At 33.4% G+C, this 10,678-nt stretch overlaps 1 protein-coding gene across 1 annotated transcript; it reads right to left on the minus strand.

Moving 5' to 3' along the window:
* On the minus strand, positions 1-4,132 carry LOC143627161 (GDT1-like protein 3). Its single transcript, XM_077097050.1, has 9 exons — positions 3,993-4,132; positions 3,830-3,904; positions 2,405-2,536; positions 1,841-1,939; positions 1,663-1,735; positions 1,428-1,513; positions 814-897; positions 588-647; positions 1-435 (listed from the first exon to the last, which is right to left on the minus strand). Exons 1-9 carry the CDS (start codon positions 4,062-4,064, stop codon positions 247-249), a joined length of 870 nt encoding a protein of 289 aa, XP_076953165.1. The 5' UTR covers positions 4,065-4,132; the 3' UTR covers positions 1-246.
* Positions 4,133-10,678: the final 6,546 nt, after the last annotated feature.

The raw sequence follows: 10,678 nt of genomic DNA on the forward strand, positions 1-10,678 counted from the left end.
AATTCTAAAGTGCACATTATTACTAAAACTTCGGTTAAATTCAATGACCCAACCCGGTAAAAATCAATCGAAAACTGAAACAAATTAAAAAAATCTTTGGATTCACTAAACTTTGCTTTGATGGGTCAAAACTATCCATTAAGATAATGTTTTACACATATTAATACAAAAAGAATACAATAATAAACTTAAAAAGAAGATAATATATATCAAACATTAATAAAGAACCTAACCGTTGTTAATTTGTTATAGAGGAGGGTAGAAATATGAAGATAACGAAAACCCAAGAAATAACAGTCCACCAACTGTTGCAACTGTCCCTTGTGATATTTTTGATGCCAACATACTTCCACCGACTACGGCTACTGACGTGCAGATCGTGTGACCTATTGTCGCCCCCACAGCAACCCCGACTGCGTTTTTATGTGTAGCTAACTGCAAATTAAAGGGTAAATTCGTCAAAATAATGGTGGTAATGTCGACCCGTTTAGTTAATGTTCGGTCGTTTTGGGTTGTGATATGTTATTGTAATAATAATATAGTCAGATAAATAAATATAGAAGAATATATATATATAAATATCTTACAGCAATTGTTGCAATCTGGCTTCGATCTCCCCACTCGGCTAAAAATGTCAAGATAAACGACTGCAAGCAATATACAATAAGAAAATAAATTAATCCAGTTATTAAATGTTAAGTTTAAAAATCTTGGCTTCGTTAACTTATGTGCACCTTAAATAAATTCATGTAACAATAAGAAGTAACTAAACAATAACAATAATGAACTTATGAACCATTGTATTAAGCGTACCTCCAAGAAAATGGGCGTACAGAACCTAGAAAAAAACCGACGCACAGCAGTTTTTCCTTGTCCGGATTCTAGTTTTTCTTCTACCTGTATACAGTTTGTTGTTAAGTTAATCAATATAAAGCAAAAATACATTTAGGTGATAAACTTAACATAGATATTTGACATTTTATGGGACTATATGTACATGAAACTTTGGCTTTGTTATATTATAATTATCTATTACAAACCTTATTCAACTAGAATAAACCTTGACAATGGCTTTCATAACACATAAGACCACTAAAATCCATTTAGAGACAAAAAAAATTGTATTTATGTACAATGTGATTTTATTTTAAGCATACACATGCAATGCGTGTGCACATCATATGATGTATTAAATCCCTAGGCTTGTAAACTTAATGAAATTGTTCTTTTATTTAAGTTTAGGGGTGTAATCATGAAAAAAGAGATTTAAGTTATAGAAGTTAAAATTTATATCATACAGAAATAAAGACAAGGGTTTAACGTGTTATATGAACAAAATCCATAAGGGGTATTTTCGCCAATTGTAATTGTAACATCCACTAACGGTATAATCTAATGTTTAGAGTGCAAAATAAATAAAGACTTACCTCTTCCATCTCCTTTTTCTGAGACGCTTTTGAATCTGATCTCCAAGCAATATAGAGCAAACGCAGCCCAAAAAATGCATAAAGAACTGCATTGACAAGCAAAAACTTAAATGTCTACCAATCTTTATATTTTATATGCAGTCTAAATACGAGAACCACAAGCAAAAAGTATGTACAGTTAAAAAGTATTTATGCATAATAATCAACACTTAAGCAAAAAAAGTCAACTACATGCCTGTAGCAGCACTGTTTGTGTGCTTCCTGGATATCAAATTTGGAACAATCCTACCGAGCCCTGTAGAAAGTATCTGCATACCAAGTTAATCATAACACATCTTTAATTATTTGAAAACAGACCAACTTTTGCAAAAACAAATGCTATTAAAACATGGTATATCTGTTTTTGTGTGTACCGTCATCACAAACAGTGCACTGAGGGCACCAGATAAAACAATTGACTTTGGATGACGCATTGCCATAAGAGCAGCTATAATGAAAGTCTCATCTCCAATCTACAAAAAAATCAATAAATGGAAAATTAGTTAGTTATTTTAGAAGACAAAGGCTCATAGAAGCAGAGCAATTAATCACCAAAAATAGATTCAACCAGAAGTCATGCATCCGGTCAGTTGTGTTGTCCCAAAACACTTCTAGTGCAAAAAAGTTGATTTTTCTATAAATCGCTGATCTGTCAAATATGATTTTATATTATTTCAATAACTACATATTTGTTTACTGAAGTGAGGTAGGAAGTTATATGTCATTATAAGCAAGCTTTGGGCTGCTTTTAACCCATTTGACTTGTTTTCTAATTAGCTAACTTTTAATTATACCCTTTGACCAGTTAGAACTTAGACGAGAGATAAAATATAACCCATATCTTGGCATTTGTAAGTAATGGGTCACAAAAATGCATGTCTTCGTTGTGCAGCAATAACTTATACAAGAAGTTGAGAATATGAGAAAACAGCACACACCTCGCTGACAAGGATCATTGAAAAACTAGCAAAGAATGCATCAAAGATTCCCAGACCAGGATCCAAATTTAGTACAACTTTTGGATCAATCTTGTCACCTATAACATTGTTTTTAAGTGTCTCCACGACAACCTGCACAATAGTAATATATACATTCAGATGAATTATACAAAATTAACAATAGCATGTTGTTCAATACTTCAAAAAACAACATAGATCGTTAATATATAAAAATCAAACACTATTAAAAATAGGGATCTGAAAGGTTAGAATTCTTAATCAAGCTACAAAAATCAGAAAACTTTCAACATAAGCGAATGGTCAGCCAAAGAAGTGAGTCTGTCAACTCATGCTTTCAGTTTTACCAAAAGGCTAACTGTGGGCCTATGGGCTACAAGGATCACAGAGTTTATGTTGCTAGAGTTACATGGCCACCCCACAAGCCTTGTCAATATTTTTAATATGAAACAGACCATGTTGTGTAATTTCAACACTGGGATGAAGAACTTTTTAGTGCATAGTGCACACTCTATCTAATGCATTTCTCATGGCTGCATTTTAAATCTAAAAATCCAGACCAAATAACAAGCCTATAAGCAGATGCCATCACAAAACAACACCTCCTACAACTTCAACTCAAGCTAAACGTCACTTCTAGATACCCAAATCCAAACGAAAAGAGTTCCAATTAGAGGTGCAAATGAGCCAAGCAGCTCGTGAGCTACTCGAGATTGGATCAACAGAGCCTAGCTTTCTCAAGCTGAGCCTTGTGTGTGAACTGTGAAGCTAATTTTGGACATCTATGCATTAATTTCAGATTTCACAGCCAAGCTCAAGCCGAGCTTAGGCTCGTTTAAAGTTTTTCTCACATTATATAAAAATAATTAAATTCATATAAATCAATTAATAAATAATCGACGAGCCAGGCTCAAACTTTCTAAGTTAACACTAGCCGAGCTTGAGCCTAGTCAAGCTCAGCCTCGGCCCGTTTACACCCCTAGTTCCAATGTATCAAAACTCTATCCGCAATCAATCAACATAACTATGACTAGATGCTGAATGTGTTGAGTAACTTGAGTTTACATTAACTAACTAAAAACTATCATCTCTATATAAGTTTAGCTTATTATCTCCTAGTAGTAGTCTAAATCAATCTCAATAATCATTCATTACATTAAAATTAAATACATAAATCAAATTAAACCAAAATATAAACCTAACTTAACTAAATATGCATTAATCAAATGAAATTTATGACTATGCTGTATATAGTTTACATTAACTGATTACTAAACTATCATCTCTATCCTAATAGCCTAAATCAATCTCAATAATCATTCATTACAATTAAATATAAAAATCAAATCAAATCATATCATATCAAATCAAATTAAAATAAAAAAAGCTAGGGTTTAGTAAACTGACTTTGCCACGTCGGCCTAGATCTATAACAGATCCGGTTGTTGAGTCTTCACCGTCATTCTTCTCACCTTCAACATCCTAAACAAAATAATCAATTGCTTCAAAATCCAACTCAAATCGCATATCAATTAACACACAATCGAGTGTACTGTGTGCATGTATGTACCTGTGCGTAAACGCGAGATGCAGTGAGGATAACGAAGAAGAGTAATATAATGAGAGAACGATTAGGACTCATGAGATCTGAGAGATTGAGATCTGCTGCAGATAGTATTGTAGCGAGAATTTGAAGATCTGATTGTATATATTAATTCAATTCACAGGCAGCCTCCGTGGAACGGAGAGTTGACCCTGTTGGATCTTATTGGGATTTTACTCACCTCATTTCATTCACTATTAATACATTTTAAACTGGGCATTACAAAAGGTGTACGGTTCTGGGCTAAAACTAGTGTCTAAGAACTCGTTGGTTGCTAGTCGGATGGTGTGATGAGAACTGGTGATTAATTCGATTGGAATTTCTATGTAAATTTTCAAATATAATATTTTGACCAATTTGAACAAACTGGAATGAATTAAGGATTAATTGGGATTTTTACAACACTAGCTAAAACTAGTGTGAGCAGTGTTATAAAAATCCTGACTATGCAACGATTACTCCCCGGTTAATCACCAGATTTCACCCCACTAATTAATTTTGAGCTAGTTAGCCAATTAGTCAGTCAATGGTCTAATTCGGTCAAATTCAGTATTAATCAGACTTAGTCGGCCTTTTCTGACGATATTCTTGCCAAAATCAGCAGTTTCCATAGAGATTCCAACTAATTTTTGGCAAAAATGTGTTTGTGTGTGTATAAAACTGACTGAAACTTATATATAAAAATGTGTGTGTGTGTAAAATTATACATTAAAGCTAGATCCGAGTAATCACTAATCTCCATCCCCACCACATGACTAGCGATTTCTCCAACACTGAGTGTGAGTAGAATTCACTAAACGCTACTCCGTTGGGGAGGTATGGACTAACGACTAATGAGGATTAATCGAATTGTAATTTATGCCTAATTTTTCAAGCATATCAAATAGCGTAATCTCATGGTACACCGACCCATATGGAGTAAACTCACAAGCCTTATCGATTTTCAAGGATTCATTATTCTATATCGGAACACCAACAATATATTTGTTTAGCAATTTATCTACTTAAATATTTTGATGGAAGTGGTTATATCCACTTTTATAATGTTTGTTTGAATTAGTAACATATTTGATGAAAGAGTGACACTTTATACATGCGGCAATCAAACATCTATTAAGAATGCGGTGATCCTCACAACTTGTTGGTATAATGGAATGCTAGGAACGCAACAATACTCAGTCATAAAAGGCATATTCCTAACCGCATTGTTAAAGGCGTCAAAGAGTACAAGGTTTTTTTTAATGGGTGAACATTGTGTGATTATGGTCTTTAGACTAGGACTCGTGTAAATTCCAATTTTCAGTTTCGTTCTTACTTTGGTGTTCTCGGGGCAAATGGGTGTAAATGAGCTGAACCCGAGCTCGATTAGGATTGAGCTTGGCTTGTTTCGACTTACGAGGACTCAAACTCGACTCGTCCTGAGCTATTTTTCTAAAGCTTGAGCTCGGCTTGTGGCTTGACTTTTTAAGTTCAAGCTCGGCCCATTTATTATACACGTTTTTAAAATATTTATATATATCTTTAGTAAAACCTTAAATGAGTGAGTAGTGTGAGATTAACACATAGATTAATACATAGAAGTCCAAAAGATGTAAAACCTAAAAATACACAAGGCTCGAGTTAGGGATCGATGACTAAATGAACTTTATACAAGGCTCGAGCTTTAAAAAACGTCGGCTTATTTCGAGTTTTTTTTTGTTAATCTAAAGTACAACCAATTTAATGAAATTTTCCTTATATTTCTTTTAAAGAAAAAAAGCAAGAGACTAGATGGAGAGTAGAGTGTGATTTAAAAAGAGTCACATGAACCTTTGTATAATCAACATAAAGTCAAAAGAGACCTTCCAAAATAAGTTGAAATGCAATATTTGTTCACTTTTAAAATTCAAAAAAGTTAATTTATATATAAAATCTACACATATGTTAATCATTTGTAGGTTGTATTATCTAAAATAACCTACACATTTCTATTTAATAAGCACATAATTTTAAAAATGTGAATTATTGCTCAAAAAACTAAAAGACTTAGGTTATTCTTTTTGTGCTTGCAATAATTCAGTGTTATGTAAGCCATTCATTTATCACTAAGTATTAAATGGAAAAGGTGTTTGTAAAAGATTAAATGATTTCTCTATCTAGTTAATTAGTTTATCTTGGATAAATGCACAAATAATGAATTTTTAGAGTTGTTGCTGTTGCATTTTTATATTTCTTGAGTTTATCACAATAATCTTTTCTGTAGATGTTTATTTGGAGGTTACTAGTAGTGAAAGCGGGTCAAACTCAGATAATACTAGTAGCGAAAGCGTGACAAACTCGAAGGTTACTAACTAGGGGGGGCTCAAATTTTCGGTATAAAACGGGTAAAGTTACACTACATATACAAATTTTCGGACGGAAAAAGGGTCGATTTACACTACTGGGCAAAAAAACAGGGGGGCCGGGGCCACCCCCAGCCCTAAGGAAGCTTCGCCCCTGTAGTCAGGTACTCAGGTACATGTTGGTTTATGGTCTGGCTTGAGACCGATCTATTTATGTTGGTTCGGTTTTAAGTACGCGTAACTTTTTTTTATTGTTTCTGTTTTTTCCTATGCTACCACTGTTAACTTTTGACTACTGTTTTATTGTTCTTTATTGGTAATCTACTAAAGTTTTGTACTCTTTGTTGACTAGTTTTTTACTGTTATTTTTAATGTTAACTGTGATCAGAAGTAGATTGGGCTAGACTATTACCCCGAACGGGTCTAGGTTAATAAACGGGCTGAAAACACTGTTAACCACATTGTACATAGATGAGAGATCTTGAGAAACAAAAGGGCCATTTATTGGTCGGTCTCAGTTTTGGCTTGTTTCAAACTGGACCGAACTGGAAACAAAAAAACTACTTATATAACCGAAGAATGGATCGAATTATACAGTTTGCTCCGGTTCCAGTTCGGGCCGGTTTGGATTGGTTTTTGCACATCCCTACATTTTTTTTGGATTTAACAAAAAGAGTTTTTGTTAGTAGATGTAACTAGAGGTGTAAAAAAACCAGAACCGGACCTGCTAACCCGGTTTATAACCCGACCCAGTTCAACAAAAAAAGTGATTTGTCACAACCCGGTTTGAACCCTACGGTTCGTAACCAGCTCGTTGTTTCGTTCCTAGAAACCGGTTTGGACCTGACCCAAAACGGAAAAAACATGTCAAAAAAACCGTTTTTATTTTTATTTTTTTATTATAAATCCCAAACTAGTTCCAACCCGATCCAAACCGGTTCGATAGGGCTGAACATTCGTGTCTCCAAACCGGTTTCCAACCCGATTCAGTTCGGGCCACATTGACCAACCCGGTTTGGGTTATAACTCGAACTGGTTTGGGTTTCTAAACCGTTTTGTACATGTCTAGACTCTAGATGTAACCGTATAAACGTGCCAAAACAGTTTGGGTTAATGGGTAGATGTGACAATATTGATTATGTAGCTTTAACCTAGAGTTGTATTGGATAAGTTTCTGGTCCATTTTGACCTATAATGAAATGATGAAATCTTATATAGCAGTTAAGGCCATCACTAAATGATATAAGTAAGCAATTAACACCCCTGAAAATATATTTGAATTAGAGTATTAGACATGATCAAGTGAATGTGTATAGTTCAGTTAAAATTAAGAGTAAACTGTAGTTTTCGTCCATATGATTTGTCCAAATCTGCGGTTTTAGTCCAATAGTTTCAAATTTGCAATCTTTGTCCATGTGGTTTCATTTCACTTGTAATTATACCTGAATTCATTAACCTTGTTAAGTCTGGTCGTTAAATTCATCAGCATGCTCCTCACGTGAGGGACATTTTTGTCCTCTTTCTCTCCAAATAAACCCCAGTCTTAATTCGCAAGCCCCCTCACGTGAGGGGCTAGGGTGTATTTGGAGAAAAAAGAACAAAACTGCCGGGTTTCACGACCAGACTTAACGGGGTTAATGAATTCATGTTTAATTGCGAGTGAAATGAAACAATAGGGACGAAAATCACAAATTTGAAACTATTAGACTAAAACCGCAGATTTGAACAAACCACATGGACGAAAACCGCAGTTTACTCTAAAAGTAATCTTAATGTAGTTTAGTTGGTTGTTAAGGGTGCTTAAAAGAGTCACTTTAATTGCAATTGAAGAATGTAAACAAGTACATAATATAATCCCCTTTAAAGTAAAGTACACCTAAAAATATTGTTGATTAAAGGATGAAAGCGATTAGTTACTTAATGCTAGGTTTCTTATGCAATTAACCAATTTAGTAATATGTGGCAGCTAAGAAATTACTTAATTGCAAGGACCTTCACCTTGAAGTCAAATAACTTCACTTGATGGAAAACAAAAGTCAACGAACTTTAGTATCATATTCAATTTCATTTATTTATTCTATAAAAAGGATTTTTGTATTAGTCTCAAGAGTCTTTGATAGCTCAAGCCAACAAGTTTAAATTATAGTTGATATTTAATATTTTAAGAAAACGAATAATGTTAAAATTATATTACTTATACTAGGTAATGTTAAGCGGGTAAATGTAAATAGATTATATTGTGCGGCGCGGTAATCAGCCCTAGAAACAGCTAAGAACCTGTCATCAGTGAGGGTTTGAATTTTTTTCACTTTTTTTTTTAATATATATTACATTTAAAGATGACGGATGGGTCCATTTTGTATGGATATACTGCTAGTGTACTTCCAATCTAGTTGTTGAGGTGAGCCATTAGAAGATTTCGTTTAAATAAAAGGGGATGTCTTGAGTTCAAGTCTCACTTGTGATAAAATAGTGGTTCTGGGTTGGGCCCGGGGTTTTCTCACCTATCACGGGTTTTCCTCTAAGAGTGGTTTTTGTTAGGACCGATGGGCGGACTGACGTATGAGCTTCCCTATGGGAATGAGCCAACCTAGCATCCACGGTTCCGTACTCGGAGAATGGAATTATTGGGTGGGTCGTTGCACCGCCAGTGATTAAAACTGTCGTTCCTGAAAACGTGCATGGGTTATTTTTTATAACCATAAAGCACATTCTTCAAAATAAATCATTTATAGGTCTTATGGTTAATCGGACATGTAACAAATTAGGGTAAGTAATAGGCTTACAATAGACAACGGTCGTTCTTTGAAACATTTTTGTATATATAAGACCCAATATTTAGTACTCGTATGGGGTACTTAAATACTAGGCGACGACTATGATATTACATGGATTTATGGTGTTAAAGCATTCGAAGCCCATTCCACATTCTCATCAATATAATTACACTATAAAATACTACATTTTTCTCTCATATTCAATTAATAAATATTTTTATATCTTTATCATTCAAAATACTACATTTTTCTCTCATATTCAATTAATTAGTATTTTTATACCTTTATCATTACAGTTTTTTCTCTCCTACACTCACAACCAATTCAACAAATATTAATAAATAATTATGGACAAACAAAGCTTCCCAAAATTTACAAAGTCACTACATTTTTTCCCTCCACTCTATAATTTACACTCACAACCACTAAAAACTCCATCATATAATTTACAAACTCTCATCACATAAATTTAGGGCATGCTCTTAGAGCATTCTCATCCAACCCCTTATTTTATGTGAGTAGTTTTCTTATAATTTAGAGAGTGATTAAGGTGTTATGAGTGAAACATTTTTATATTTTAAAAAACACAGTTATTTTTTTGTATATTTGAAAAATTACTTTTCATATCCTATAATTTTTTAATATATTTTGAAAGTGATTGTATATGAAAGAAAGAGAAAAGATAATGATAAAAGTATAAAAATATTATTTAATTAAAAATAAAGAGTGAGAAAATGATGATTTTAGTTAAAAAAATTCTTTTCACTTGAACTTAATATATAATGATCTTCCAATCAAAGAAAAAAAATTCAATTATAATAGAGAGGTATATAAGCGGGCAACAAGCTGCGCCGCCACCCTATTTTAATGACAAACCCGATCCTACAGAAAACAAAGTTATAGTTTTTTGGTATCGATAAGATACTGTGCACAACTCGTTGAACAATTTTAAGAAACGTAATACCTTCGGGGGCAAGGGAACCAAATGTATCAAAAGCAAAAGGGATGAAGCCGTGTTGATTCTCGACACTTACTTTTTCACGCTTAGCAATTTTTCTGATTCCGCATTTAACAGAGCCTAACTAACAACAAACCAGATATCCCTAAACTTAACAAAGGGATACTCCTGTAAAGTCAAATGACTCTTTATTTATACATAAAACGATTTAAATAACTTATTTTAACAAATTAGAGAGTAAACTAAAGTAAGTCGGACATCAATTCATAGTTTCATCCCAAAAAAATAATTTCTTTTGAACATCCCAAAAATAACAATTTCTCATAATAATAAAATAAAATAAAGTGCAGGAGAAAACGTGTATGTTTTATCTTTGGAAAGCGACAAGCAAGTAACTCGCGCGAGTTTTAGTTGGTGGCGCGCGTGCCAAAAAAGCAAATAATCTTTTTCTCTCTCTTTCTTTCTTTCTTTCTTTCACACAATAATAATTATTAATTATAAAAATAATAATAACAATAACAACAACAATATCCTTGGATTTTACCGTGAATTAATAAATTTGATCCCCCATTTGTATCATTTTTGATTGGGTTATGT

This window comes from Bidens hawaiensis, unplaced genomic scaffold (assembly GCF_021521415.1).
Source record: "Bidens hawaiensis isolate Kalapana, Puna unplaced genomic scaffold, B.hawaiensis_p1.1 tig00000458_1, whole genome shotgun sequence".
Classification (NCBI taxonomy): Eukaryota; Viridiplantae; Streptophyta; class Magnoliopsida; order Asterales; family Asteraceae; genus Bidens; species Bidens hawaiensis.